Source organism: Geotrypetes seraphini, chromosome 2 (genome assembly GCF_902459505.1).
Source record: "Geotrypetes seraphini chromosome 2, aGeoSer1.1, whole genome shotgun sequence".
Taxonomy (NCBI): domain Eukaryota; kingdom Metazoa; phylum Chordata; class Amphibia; order Gymnophiona; family Dermophiidae; genus Geotrypetes; species Geotrypetes seraphini.
Window position 1 is genome coordinate 23,045,525 of NC_047085.1, and position 15,802 is coordinate 23,061,326.

General features: G+C 36.6%; 1 protein-coding gene across 5 annotated transcripts in view; it reads left to right on the top strand.

The window, feature by feature from the left end:
• AGO2 (argonaute RISC catalytic component 2) overlaps window positions 1–6,674 on the top strand; it is a 312,251-nt gene extending 305,577 nt beyond the window's left edge. For all 5 annotated transcript variants that reach the window (XM_033934274.1, XM_033934272.1, XM_033934270.1 and 2 more), the window contains one exon: window positions 6,401–6,674. In XM_033934274.1, the coding sequence (XP_033790165.1) occupies window positions 6,401–6,509 (109 nt within the window). In that variant the 3' untranslated portion in view covers window positions 6,510–6,674. The remainder of the gene's footprint in view (window positions 1–6,400) is intronic.
• The last annotated feature ends 9,128 nt before the right edge of the window (window positions 6,675–15,802 follow it).

Sequence of the window (15,802 nt, forward strand, 5' to 3'; positions counted from 1 at the left end):
GGAATTTTCTTTTTGTTCCCATGTTCATAAATCCTTACTCAAGAATAGATTACATTTTTGTTTCAAATCAGTTAGTACAACAGATAACACAAGCCTCCATAGATCCAATTATTTTGTCTGATCATGGAGGTGTGTGGATTGAACTCAAAATTGTTGATCAAGATAATAGTAGACCTGTATGGAGATTTAATAATACATTGCTTGCGAATTCAAAATTTTGTGATGATTTTAATTAAAAATGAATGATTATTTCCAACTTAATGCCACAGAAAAAATTTCTATGGAAACCTTGTGGGATACTTTTAAGGCAACCATAAGAGGACAAATTATTTCTTAGGAAACAGGTCAAAAGACAATTTTTCAGTCTAGAGCAGGAAATTAAGCTTTTGGAGTCCAAATTGATTGATAAATGGGAGTATTCTACGTTGCAGGCTCTTTTAAAAGCTAAATGTAAATTTAATGAGATTTCTTCTAAATTGGTAAAGAAATATTTATTTTCTCAACAAGCCTTGTATTATGGAAACTCAAATAAGGCGGGAAGATTATTGGCAAATTATCTTAAAGCAAAAAAAAGGAAGACAAAAATTATTGCCATTAAAGATGAGAAAGGTTACACTTATACTCAAGTTGAGCCGATTTTTTTTATTATTTAATATTTATTGAATTTTTCAATATAATCAAGCATAAAACTTGTACAGAAAGGAAATTCAGCATGAAATTAATACAATTGAAAAGATATATAAAAGAATATCAAATATAAGCATAAATTTCTACTCAAGTCCTCAATCAGATCCAAGAGGGGTAATAGGCGAATCAAAGTAATTATATTTAAACCAAGCAATAACTAGTTGAATGAGATTAAAGCACCCTTTCTTAAACTAAGCACTTTCTTTCTCCAGAGATGCAGTTGAGAGAAAGGTTGTCAGTTGAGATGGCTCAAAGAAAACATATTTATGAGAATGATAATTAACAACACATTTACATGGATGTCGCAAGTAAAAGGTCGCCCCCAGAGATATAACACCAGGTTTCCTTAACAAAAATTCTCGTCTCCTTCTCTGTGTATCCCTAGCCAAATCCGGGAACATCTGAATTTTACAACCTAAAAATTCTTTGTGTTTATTTTTAAAGAAGAGTCTCAGCAACCAGTTTTTATCTGGTGCGAGAGCTACTGTCAAAAGTAAAGTGGCTGGGGTCACCAATTCTCTATCAGACATTTCCAAAATATTAGATATGTTCATTAAATCAGGTCCCATTTTCTGTTGTTGTTGGTCTTGAGTTTTATTTGGAAGGTAATAGACCTGCGTAAATGGTGGTAACGACTCTTCAGAAAGTTCCAATACTTCCGTCATATAACGTTTCAACATTTCCCTTGGGGCTATCATAGAAACCCTAGGGAAATTTATCAGTCTGAGATTATTATTACGAGAGAAATTTTCCATTGCCTCCATCTTCCTTCTTAGGTTAGTATTGTCTTTAATTAATGTCTCAGTAATTTGTTGGGAGACTTTTAATTCTTGACAGACATTCTGTACTGAAGTTTTTGAGTCCTCAAGTCCAGTCTTTAAATTTTTAATCTCAATTTCATGGTTATTAAGTTTCTTTTCTAATTGTTGTAGTTGTGGGTTTATAGATCTTGCCAAATTGGCCACAAGATCCCACAGAGAATCTAATGTAACCTCTCGGGGCTTCTCAATTTGAAAAGGTTGTAATTTTAATTTGGTTAGCTCACCCTCTGGCAGCGTGTCTCCTACGGCAGTCTGTCGAATTCTCTCATCCCCCACCGCTTCCTCCTCAGTCTCCTCGCTCAGACTCCTCTGCACCGGCAGGGAGTCCTGCCACACAGTTCCCCCGTTGTTCTCCTTAGCCTCCGGGAGGAGGTGAACTCCGACCTCAGGAAGTACCTCCTCTCGCGGGGAACTGGTTGACTGAGGGCGTGGGGGAGGTGCCCTTACTTCGGGGCTCAACGATGTCTCCGGCCCCATGGAGAGCGACACAGATGCGCCTCCACCATGCGTCTCCCGCGGGGAATTCCCCGAAGCTGTCGGCGTGCCCTGCATTCTCCTCATCAGCTCCTCGATGTTTCCGAAGACGGCCGTTCTGGAGCGCTGCAAGGCTCCAGCAGCGCTGCGTCCCCTCCTCTTCGGCATTATAAACCAGGTAAATAGTTGCAGTAGACAAAGATATTTTAAGGAGCTTCAGGGAGAGTGAAGCTCAAACAACTCCTTGTGCGGCCATCTTGGATCACAAGTTGAGCTGATTTTAAAACTATTTTTAAAGTTTTATAAAGCTCTTTATTCTTCTGAGCCTTATTTAGATAAAGAAAAAGATGGTTTTGAGTTTTTAAAATTATTAGAGGGACCTAAAATTCCTAAACATATAAAAGAAAGTCTTGAAAAACCTATATCACTAAAAGAATTGCAAACAGCGTTGAAATCCCTTAGAGTTGGGACCGCTCCAGGTGGCGATGGTTTTACGGTAGAGTTTTACAAATCATTTCAAATTACCCTATTACCTCATCTATTATATTTATATCAGGTTCAACTAAATAAAAGTTGCATTACAGGTACTATGGCAGAATCATTAACTATAGTTTTGCCAAAGCCAAATAAAGATCTCACATTGGTTTCAAACTATAGGTCTATTTCATTAAAAATGTAGATGGAAAACTTTTGGCTAAACTTTTGGCTCTACATTTGGCTAAGGCTCTCCCTTATATAATTGGTATGCACCAAACAGGGTTTGTTGCTCAGAGACATTCTTCTAATAACACCAGGTTGGCTTTTCATATGTTATATTTTACAAAAGCCATGAAGGATCCAGCCTTTTCTGTATCTTTGGATGCAGAGAAGGCCTTTGATCGGGTGGAATGGACCTTAAAGTATCAAGCAGTGGATTGGTTTGGAATAGGTTCAGGATTTATACAAATGATCCAAACATTGTATAGCTCCCCTGTTGCTAGATTATATATTAATAATAATTTTTCGGAATGTTTCAATTTTCAAAAGGGGGTTAGACAAGGTTGTCCCTTGTCTCCTTTACTTTTCTATATTGTTTTAGAACCCTTGTTATTAGCTATTCAGCAAATGAAAGAGATACAGGGTATTCCTTGTACTAACCGGGAATATAAAGTCTCTGCTTATGCAGATGATATATTGCTTCATTTGAGGAATCCTGAAACAACCATTCCATGCTTCCTTGAACTGATAGAGAAGTTTGGGAAATTTTCAGGATATAAAATAAACTGGAGCAAATCAGAAGTTCTTCCACTCAATGTGCACTGTACAAAAGGTTTATTTGATTCATTTCCTTTTATCTGGAAGGAGGAGGGAATAAAATATTTAGGTATTTGGATAAAAAATACACTGGAAGAAACAATGAAATTGAATGAAAAATTTTTATTAAAGAGGATTAACAGAATTATGTGAGCAATGGAATCCTTTACATTTGTCTTGGTGGGGGAGAGTCCAAACTATTAAGATGATGATTTTGCCTGTAGTTTGTTACCAAATGGGTATGATACCACTTTTTTTCAGGAGTCTTTTTATAAAAAGTTAAATAGTATCTTACAAAATTTATTTGGCTGGGTAAAATTGCTAGAATTGCCTTAGTGTCTTTCCAAAAGCCAATTGCAGAGGGTGGGGGTAAATTTTCCTAATTTCTTTAGGTATCATCAATCCTATATTATAATAATAATAATAACAGCTTATATACCGCAGTACCGTGAAGTTCTATGCGGTTTACAAAAGATTAAGCAAAGGTACAAATTGACTGACTTCAAGAGGGGTAGAAGAAAGAGAATTAATAGGACAAGAAATTCATTGCTGAGGAAAAAGTGATCAATAGGACAAGTTAATCGCTATTGAGGGGAGAGAGATGAGTGGATCAGTTGTCTAGATGCTTTAGGAACAGGTGTGTTTTTAGACGTTTCCTAAATTCCTCATAAGTAGTGGGCGACCCCATGATACTGCTTGGTGTGAGAGAAGGTGTTTATGGTGTTTTTCAGTTTGCAACCTCTCACTGGAGGGGGCAACGAATTTGGAATGAGCCAGGGTATGTATTGGGTCCTCCCAGAGCTCATGGATAAGCTCCCAGATTGGTTGAAGTTGGAATGGCAACTTTTGTTTCCTCTCAGGCTCTCCCATGTTCTTGGTATTAAAATGCCTAGAGTGTATAAAGAAAACAGAATATTAATAGATACATGGAGAACTATAAGATATGTCAATAATTTAACACCTATTCCAATACAAAAATCTACAAATCAAACTATATGGCTGAACTCCAAGATTCAAATTGGCGGGTTTAAGGTCATCTGGAAGTATTGGATTATAGCAGGTATACGTATTTTAGATGATGTTAGTGTGTGGCGCGGTAGAGGAGTGTGTGGCGCGGTGGTTGAAGCTACTGCCTCAGCACCCTGGGGTTGTGGGTTCAAACCCCGCACTGCTCCTTGTGACCCTGGGCAAGTCACTTAATCCTCCATAGCCCCAGGTATGTTAGATAGATTGTGAGCCCACCGGGACAGAGAGGGAAAAATGCTTGAGTACCTGATTGTAAAACCGCTTAGAAAGCTTTGATAGGCGGTATATAAAATCCTAATAAACTTAACTTAACTTAAACTTAAACTAATGGCAAACTGCTTGATTTTTCACAGATGCAACAATGGACTTGATAAATCACAAAGTTATAGATGGTTGCAACTGAAGCAGGCCATTCAGGCAGGGTTCCCTGAATGGAAAAATCTTAATAATCAATATAGTTTAGAATTCTTGTGCTTTCAGGCGGACTTTATGGGACCACCAGGCCGCACAGTGGTATAAATTAATATCTGGATATATGAATAAAAAAAACAAAGATTGGTCTTAGAGACATTTGGAGCATTGAGATTAAGCATCAAATTACTGCATCTCAATGGCCACGAATTTGGTCTTGGAGGATGAGATGTACATTGTCCGCATCTATGAGGCAAACATGGTTTTTCCTGTTGCATAGAGCATTCTGGACTCTTGTTCGTTTACAAAAATTAGATTGCTCTAAGTCTAATAGAAGTTGGCATTGTAATCTCGAAGCAAGAACTTTAGATCATTTATTGTTCTATTGCCCTTTTATTTTGAACTTTTGGAAATCGATTTGGGGCCAAGTAAATTGTCTTTTAGAAAATCATGTGGCCTTATCATACGATACAGTTTTATTTGGCATGTCTATGAGGGCGAAGAGCCAAATTTCTACCAACAATAATAAGCTTTTACTTATCCTAACAGGAGTTGCCATACAACAAATAACATTTAACTGGAAGAATTGGAATAGATTGAATTATAGTTTTTGGTGGAATTCAGGAATTCAGTGTGTCATATTTATAAGATGGAAAGAACAATATCTATTCAAAAAGGAAATTTCAATAAATTTCAAGATGTGTGGGGGCCATTAACAACTTATTGTAATGAGTAAGAATCATTTTTCCCAAAATAATACAAATGAAAAGAAGGGGAGGGGGGATAGTTTTTGGTTTTTCATTACTTGAATTGAATAGATTAAAGAACCTTGATGTATGTGTTATGTGATATTTGAAAGGGGGAAAGGAGGGGGATGGGGGGATTTCTGATTTTTTATATATATTGTGATTGGATAGAATGTGATAAGAGTGGGGGGGGGGTTAAATGTGATTACTTTCTGTGCATTTTGATAGAAAATCAAGTGATGTTTATAAGTTCAAATGTTAATTTGTGCTACACTTATTGTAAGTTGTAAAATGAATAAAGATTTACAAATGAATAAAATCATGTTTCTGCTTTGAGCAGGGAGACTTGGGGAAGATTAAGTCTACAGGGACAGGGAGGGGATAGGAATAAACTGCAGGGAGGGCTGCATCAGGATCAGAGATAGGAAAGCACAGAGTAACCCTTTCCACCCATGTACCTTAAGCAGAGGGCAAGCATTAGACTCAGGAGGGGGAGAAGAGCACCTCTTCTCCCTCCATTGCCTGTCAACTTTCAGGGAATAAATATAACCCTGATGGTATCGGACCTTTCTCAGGATATCAGGTGCTTTGTTTAATATTTTAATCTTAAGATTTCTTAATATTACTCTGCTAAGGGCATTAATGCTAGTGCCTTTTTGTAATTTGCAGTTTATTTTTCATAAAAAAGCATTATAAGATAGAAATGTAAAGTTGATAGGTGTTTTAAGTTGTGCCATTTTCCAAGTCTCTCTTTGTGTGCTTAGGTACTGTATATGGATATACAGTATATCTGTAGATATAGACAGAATTGCCTTTTTTTGTCATTTTAGTAAGCATGCATGCCAAACCTTTTCTACATAAGAAGAGATCTCCAATACCAGAGCATATTAAACTATGGTATTTTCAAAAAGGTTAAATGTCTGCTTTTTTCTTCTTTCCTAGTGCTGAAGGCAGTCACACGTCTGGTCAGAGTAACGGCAGAGATCAACAAGCACTTGCAAAAGCAGTTCAGGTTCACCAGGACACACTGCGCACCATGTACTTTGCCTGACACGTTTTAGCACTCAGCCTATCTGCAACACACAGGGTGGATTTGCAGCAGTTTCCCGGGCTACAGTGGGAGCCTGCATTGTCTGTGATATGTCTTGCTGATCTTAATGTTGATGGGTTATGTATTTAAGTTCCTTTGATGTGAGAGAAAGCCCTCTATCTGTGACCTCCTGCTTTTGTCTTGATCTACATACCTGTATAGACTTCTGCCAATGAATGAGAGAGAGAGTTTTCAAACCCCTTAAGCTGCTTGTCTGAAAAAAAATCACAGGTTTTGGGTTTCTGTATTCACACACGCACACAGCTCATCTCAGGGCCACACAACATATAGCAAAAAAAAAAAATTATCTTTTGATTTACCGTTCAGATTATGCTCTAGCTAATCTGTCAGCACTGAAATGTGTAAACTCTCTTCTAGACTCGAGCCTATTTAGTAGTGAAAGACAAGAGTAGCTTGAATCTTCAAGCTTTGGTCTTTCTAAATGTATTTAACATGTATTTTGTGGGACAGAAGTGGGGATGTTTGTTGTTTTTAAGGGGCAACAAAAATAATTTCTTGGTCTTTAGCTGTCTTAAAACTGTGTCAATAGGACAAGCTTGTTTTAAGGTGTTTGAGAGAGATGTTTTTGTTTTGAGGGTTGTTTTTTTACACTTTGCTCAGAAAGACACTTTGAAGAAACTAATCAATTAACTGCAGAAAGAACTGGTGTCTAAAGCATTAATATCAACTCTAGTGCAATTGGCAAGAATCTGCTATTCAAAGCAGAATAGGTAGTTTGAAAAGAAAGCTAATCATAGAATTATAATCAGGATCACTGATACTGCTGCAGCCAGCGTGACTGTGTCTGTCTCCTATATGGAGGCAAGAGTTGCCCTGGAAAAAGCCAAATAAGCCAGTAACCTGGGATGGTTTGTTTTTGCAGCATATTTGTCTTCTGTAGGGGAGAGGTAAGCACACCAACTGCAGCAGATTACATCAACCCAAAGCTAATTCACAGGGCTGTGACTTTCTCTTTCCAAAGTTTCTAAACAATACGGGTTTGTGGTGACATATCTTTTTCCCCCACTGCTGGTTGACTGTGTACAGATGAAATAACATATGTTTTGCAGTATTAATATGACAGAGTAGATGCTATTTATTTTATTTACTAAAGGAGTATACATCATATTTCTATTAATATGTCAATTATGCTTTGAATTTTAGGACTTAAGAGGAAGAAAAAAAACACAGTTTATAAAATGGCCCCTTAGGGTTTTTATACCTGAATATGTAGTTTGGCTTTCATTAGAATGAAATGCGTATTTACATCTTCTGGAATGACCTTTATAGCATGTAACAAAGCAGGAATCCCTAGACAGGTTAGGTATGCACAAATAAGACTGACATTTTGCATCCATTCAAGCACAAAAAAAAAGTTTCATATTTCTGGTCTCTGATCACTCAAAAACACCTACGCCACCTTCTTCTTTCTTTACATTTCATAGAATTTGCAGTACCCGTGCTTAGGAAACTGTTGAAGCTTTATTTTTCGAGAGAGAGAATTCTGTTTATGCATTAAGTTGACGATAAGAGTGCACACTTATGCCATTCCCTAAAACAAACAGATGCAGGCACGTTTTGGTTTGCATACAACATCAAAGGAATATATTAGCCATTGCACTAATAGTGAGAAACATCAAGAATATTAAAAGATTTTGAAAAAGATACATTTTATAAAATAATATTATTATAGAACAGAGATGTAAAAATATCATTTTACATTTGTTGCATTCTTCAGTTTTCTGTTTCAGTGGGGGGGGGGGATCATCCCTTGTTTTGGTGTAGGCTATTTTTTCACCTCAAACTGCTTCACCCCTGTCTTTCATTAGTGCCAGTCTGACTCAGCCATAAGTGACTAAGGCAAACCAAGGAAAACTGTGCCCAGCCTTAGTTGCTTGGAATTTATTTGCTTAGGTTTGTTTTCAAGTTCACAGTTCTGATAGCTGTAAATGGTACCAGTGAGTCTGTATGTAATGTGTATAAGTGTATGTACTCTGTCTGTGTATATTTATGTATATATATATATATATATATATATAATATATATACATATATATATGTATGTATGTATATATATATATATGTGTGTGTGTGTATGTATATGTGTGTATGTGTATATATATATATATATATATATATATATATATATATATATAAGGGACGTTCAATAATTTATCTACTTAAGTAGGAAAGAAAAGTTTTTTTGTTTTATTTTTCAATATAGTCCCCTGATTGCTCCATACACTTCATCCACTTTTTCTGCAATGACTTTAATGTCTGATCTTCAACCAAGACATCACAGCTTCCTTGATGTTGTCATCACTTGAAAAACATTGTCCACAGAGAGATTTCTTCAAAACTTCAAAACAGGAAATAATCTGAGGGAGCCAGGTCAAGACTGTAGGGTAGATGGTTCAGCTGCTAAAACCCACTTTCTCGGATGGTAGCCTGTGATTGTTGTGACATATGCACCGGCGCATTGTTGTGAAGAAGCAGCATGCCTGCTATGAGTTTTCCTTATCTTTTTTCCTTGATTGACTCCCACAAAGCGATCATTGTGTTGGTGTAACTCTTCCCAGTTATGGTGGTTTTGTGTGGCATGAACTCCAGAAGCAAAAGCCCTTCATCATCCCAGAAGACAGTTGCCATGACTTTGCCTGCAGATTTTTCCAACTTGGAACTTTTTTGGGGTGGGAGATGATTTGTGTTTCCACTACATTGATTCCATTTTGATCTCTGTAATAGACCCAAGTCTCATCTCCAGACACCAAATGATGAAAAAAATTCACTTGGTCTTCACAGAGTATCTCCAAGTTCTCCTGAGAGCACTGAAGCCTCATGGCCTTCTGACATGGCATCAGCATTCTTGGAACCCATCTTGCACTAACTTTTGAACATGCTCAACTTTTTAAGAATTATTTTCCAAATTGTACCTGCCAAGATGATCATTACTTCAGCTATTTGGGAAACCTTAATTCATCTGTCTGTCAAAATTAAATCATCAGCTTTCTTGCTCATTTCTGTGGAAGTTGCTTCCACAGGCTGTCCAGTGTGAGGGTCATCTTCAATGGACTCTCTACCCCATTTAAACTGCTTGCTCCAAAATTTTACTTTGTAGGACGATGGGACAGACACACCATAAACTGCAATCATGCTTTCATGGATCCCCTTTGGCTTTTCCCTTTCATTGAACGGTAGTCCAAATATATCAGTTTCTTATTTGATTCACACGAAGACTCTCCAGACATCCTGTCTTTTGGAATGTTAGACTTGCACTGAGCCACAATGTGCATGAGTCACAACATGCACAGACTTTTTTCAACATGCTTGCTACTTTCTTTCATACTCTGGTAGATAAATGTGTGTGTGTATGCTTATTCTAGAATGATTTGCTTGTGGGATCATATTATCCTTTTTTTAGTGCGGTTATCCATAAATATTTAATTGTTTTGCTAGTAGCATAAATCATATCTATATATGTCTGCATATATATGTATATTTATAGATAGAGAGAGAGCTCTTGATCAGAAGTATTAGGTCATGCCAGAATAGGAAAGCATTTAGTTAAGATATACGTATATTTTTTGTGGACTTGAATGAAAAATAATTGTTGAACTAAATTTGTAATTATATTGCTTATTTCTGAAGTGGTTTGTACAAACTTCGGATTTCTTAATCTGGTGACTGAATATTCAACCAGATAGTGCCTATGTTGGTGGAACTGTTGATGACTTCATCATGTCCTTAAAAAAATAATTGCCTTCCACAATGTGAAAGGGTGCTAGTTTTGTAACTCCAATGTTGTCTCTAGAATAAGGGGGAAAAAACCTGAATTACATATGTTTCCTGGTTGTTGCTCCAGCAACAAAGATTTATGACAGCATTGCTTAGAACCTACCAGCTAATTTTACGGGTACCATACCTTCAAGTAAAACCCCTGACTGTTATGGCTTTCCTTTACATGTGTATAGCTTTGTTAATGTAACATGATAACTACTGTACCAAATGTTTGGTTACAGAATACTTAATTGAATCATTTTATTCATTCCTGTGGTCTAACTGGACCTATGGCACCAAGCCTGAGTTTGGCCTAAGATATGCAATCTTCATTTCTGTGTCTGCTTAAATTTTATGCCTAATGAGTTCATACAATCATACCCTCTAGGAGTATATTCAAATCTCTAGGACAATAGAGATGATTTCTCTTAGCCATCATTAATGAGTATGGTTTTGAGAATCGTACAGAGTCTTTACGTGAGTTTGGATATTGACATAATCTAAAAGACAATCGAAGTAGCAGAGAAGACCTATAGTAGTTTGTGTGTGTTTTCTCACAATACATCATTTGCATAAGGAAAAGGAATATAGGTGAACACTTCTCAGTTGCATGTTTGTTGTGTGTAGGTTTTCTCTATACATCAACAGCCATAAAAGCAAAGTATAAATTTTACCTTTTTTCATTTGTATAATTGTTTTGATATTTTCCTTACTGAGCTAACTCTTTGTGAGAATCTTAGATTGTTTGGGTTAGTGTCATCCTCTCTTCTCACTTTCTGTACAGTGCAATTTTTTTTACTTTTATAGTATATTTTTAACTTGTTCCTAAATATGGTCCTGCAATCTTTATTAAAAAAAAAAAACCTGCAACTCAAATAATTGCACTGATTTTTTTAACTTCCTTTTTTCTGTAATGTTTCTTTTGCATGTTTGAAAATACTGTAAATAGTTTTGTATATTGCATAAAATAGAAATGGTGTGGATACTAGGAATTTGTTCTTTTACAAAGAAGCTGCCATATTCTGTAGTTTACAGGGGTAAAATTCTTATCAGATTACACATTTTTTCACTTCCAAACCTCTGTGGTTCATTGAAGAATGAAGGACAGATTAGTTAGCATTGTCTTTATTAGTGAAAACTGCATATCTCCCCACCAGGCAGAGCATTAAAGCACTTGGGGCTTCTGGGTCACATACAGATATGCTCTTTGCCTGTTAGTTCTGTGCTCAAATGACCATAATAATTGTGTAAAGTTCCCCTGCTCAATGAAGCGCTTAGAAATCACAAGCATTGTATTTGTAAAGACTGAAGAAATACCTGATTTTGATGTCCATTTCTCCTTTTGTAATACAGTGAGCCCTTGTAGTAAGGAATTAGTTGGCATGCTAAGGAAATGTTTGTAAATAAGATTGGGCTGCCAAACTTACCCTTACCCACAAGAAGGACATACATTAGATGATGAGTCAGGATGATACCTTTTGCATTATAACTTCTGGTATTGGAAGCTGAGTGATTTTGTGCTTTTGTGCCACTGATAAGGGCCAAGGAATTATCCAAGGTTAAGAGTATATTTGTGGGAAGAAACCGGGTAGTAGAGAAGAAGGGAGATGATTTATCCGACATATATGTGGAATGCTTTATTCTTTTTCTGTCCTTTTCTAATTCGGCATGCAAGTTTGAAACATATGTGCCATTTTTCTCTTTGACTTCTATATATGTAATGGCTGTACTATCAAGCTTCTTGCTGTCTGTAAGCTAGCAAGTTGATCTTGTTAAAGATTACCTGTACATTTTTTTGGTACTCCTAATTTGTAATAATCTAGGGCGATGAACCATGGTGTATCTTAAATTACTCTGATTTTGATTGAAGACCCTGCATGCCATGCAATCATTTATTTGCTGCATGCTTTAAAATCAGACAGTACAAACTATGGTTAAGGAAATTATTGATGGACAGAAATTAATGTCTGCCTAAAGCTGCTCAGTCTGACAAAAGATTCATCTTTGTTTCATGCTTACAAATGCATTTGTTAAACAAAGTACACTATAAAAGTGCTAACACACTAATTTAAATTAAGAAGCGGAACTATATTTTTGAGTATATGTGCGCTCAAAAAGAAAAAAAAGCCCCAATAACTTGAAAATAGATATACAGAGAGATGCAGAAAAATTGGTCTAGAATTAGTTATTCAGTCCATGTCTAATTTATGGTGTTTCTGTGTTAAGTCTAGATCACAGTAATACTATAGGAAAAGAGGATTGAATGGAGAATTTAGCTATGGGGGAGGTTTTCTCATAACAGATGTACTTCCAGTCGACCTCATAATAAAAATAATGACATTTTGTTTTGGCTTTCCTCGATTAGAAGATCAGTAATCGGTTCTGATACTCTACCTAGCCTTATGCCTCTGCTCAGGTTGTAAAATACTAAAATACAACTGGTGCTCGTCTAAATGAACTAAAAGTTGACTGAAGAAAAATCTGAGCTATGTGTTTGTTTACAGTTAATCCAGGCAAGCTTTCTTAAAATTTGCTACCATAATTTCTGAAACATTCTCAAGCATTTCTATGTATTAGGTCAATAAAATGCTGAGTACAGTCTTTAGATTAGACATTACAGGTAGATTCTAAAGTGAAAGTTTGTTAAACCTTCTGTTTTGAATTAGTCTAAGACAGTGCTTCTCAGCCCAGTCCTCAAGACAATACCCAGGTGGTCAGGTTCGTGATATCTACACTGAATATACCTGACACCGATTTGCATGCACACATATTCATTGTGGATATCCTAAAAACCCAGCTGACTGGCCGTGTGCATTAAGACTGAATTGAGGCATTTGTTAGAAAAAAAAGTTGAGTGGAGAGAGAAAATTTTTGGCCAAATAAATGTAAATGTTCTTCCCAAGTAAAAAGGGTTTGTAGATATGGGTCTAACAAAACAACACTTGAATCATGCAATAATTTCTTCAGACTTGAATTGTAGCTCTTGATTCCATCCTTTAGTCTGTGTGTTTTGACTGGCAATTTTCTCTTGCTTTTTTGTGCTTCCGCCTTAAAAGCCATTTTCTACTGGGTAGCAATACCATGACCCATGCCACCCTTCATACTTGCCCAGGGATTTTCTGTCAATTTTCTTGCCCAAGAGCTCTTTCTAGGACCTGGGATAGGCATACCCTGAGTCTGGCCACTAAATTGCATCATTGTGAAATGATCGAGATGTCTTCACTCCAGGGACAATGAGTGAATGCTTGCCTGTGCAGAGAAGTCAGGCTTGGGACTTGAACCCAGATCTCTTGCATGGCAGGGCACAGTACTGTTGCTAAGCCATGGGGCTAGCTTCAGACAAGCTATATTAGATAGATCTGTGTATATTTCCTTCTAGTTCACTGTGAAATAAAATGTCTTGAGCAAGGTGATCATTGGACCATTTAATATATTTAAATGTAAAATTTTCACTGTTATAGGAGAGCAAGAATCTTATTTACTAGTCTGTATTTTTTAGCACTCCTACCAGCATTCAAAACAATTGTGTGTGTGTATACTGCAGTACAGTATCTGCATCTTGGACTAATATATGTAACCCAGTAAACGATGGCAGAAAAAAAAGACCAGATTGCAATGGCAGTTCTTTCTCTTTAGGTAGCTGAACATGTAAATTCTGCAACTCAACCCAAGTTCAGGACCCTTCTCCCCCACCTGTGTTTTTGTACCTTAATTTTTAATCCACTTTCTACTGCTTTTTCCATGTCTATCACAGATTATATGCTGAGATTCTGTTAAAGTGATGGGACTGCTATTATCACTAGTACAGCTGTTTTATACCTTGTCATCTTTGTCAGATTCTTACAAGATCACTGCTAGATTCACCACTGAGGTCGCCTTCCAAATCCTTTATACAGCTGCCAAAGCCTTGATCAAAAACAGCCAGATCTGCCATATTCGGTGGTTTGAATTTTAACCAAAGTCACTCTTGTTTTCTTCCATATCTTTCTCACTGAATTTTTAAGTAACTCATACAACTACCAAAACTAGCAGAGCTATTTCCCAAAGTGTTTGGCTGCCCCATAATCCTTTAGTTTAGGATTTAAGTCTGGTCGCTTCATGCAATTTACCTCTTTGCTGCTTTAGAAACTCGGTACAGTAGTACCACTGATTTTTGGGGTTATAACTGCCTCCCTTTGCAAATTACCCCATCTTGGAAACATTGGCTGTTGGAGTTATAACCACTTCTCCATCAAGCTTACCCTAATGCTGCTTTAGAAACCCATTGCAGTCATACCAGCATGGTTAACATCAGAATCTGCTCAGAGCAGGTTACCCTGTGCTGCCTTGATAGCCTTTAGTGTACTATTAGATAATACATCAACTAGCTTATTACTTTTAGCAAATAAAGATCCTCTGCACTTATCCTTTAACTTTTTGAAGTTATCATTTTAGTTTCCACCTTCTATTCTGGGAGGACATCCTTCTCTTTCAAGAAATAAATATTTCCTGACATCTGAGTATGCCCCTTGCAGCAACCTATCATGATCCTTTAGTTCTAAAACTTCCTTTTCCATTAAAGAAGATTTTGCAGTTTGTGCATTAATACCTTCTGCTGAGCATGGGGGCTTCTGCTGTAGAAATGTAAGCAAATTGCAGCTTTGGCAGCTTCTCTAAGCTACCATGGTATTTGGGAAAAATAATGCTGCAAAACTGGCTCAGTGGTGATCTTTTGACCAAAAGACTTAGCAAAAGTGATCCTGTTGGTTAATATGAGCTCTCAATTTGGAATGCTAGCTGCTAGTAATTAAAGGTTAAACCTTCTAACGGGTTTGCACAACAGTGATCACTTAAATAGTTCAGAAAGGCACCAATAATAGAAATTGCAAGCCTGTCGGGAGAAACCTAAATGATTCCTAGTATCCCTTTTACGTGATTGATCCAAGCGTTCAAACTAAACAAACTTTATTCCTGTCTTTAAATTTGCACCAGTGGTAATTCAGCTTTATTTTAATATTTTCTTTTTCAATCTGATGGGTTCAACTCATCAAAGGATTAATTGCTAGATCATGCCCTCTAGTATTTTTTAGATATTGTTGCTTCCTTTCCTCTATTTTCATGATTTGTTAATAGGAAAAGACAAAAGGAAATAAACTCTTGCAGTGTGTAAAATAATACCTATTAGAGGTCAATATAAGCAATAAAATATGACTAATTTTCAAAATGAAAAAAGAGAGAGACATGGGACCAAACATCAGAATAATACCTTAAATATAGGTTATAGGATATCTTACAGCACACAGCTGTTCCAGGTCCAAAAACTTTCCAGATAATTTTTAGCATCTGTTTGCCCAACAGATCCTCTACAACTTAAATTGCTGAAAATGTTTAATTCAAAGTAATACATATAACTTACAACAATGATCAATTTTGAAAAATTAGAATAAAATACGACCGGTCACTTATCTGCTCACACAGCACAGTGCTGTTACTCTCGT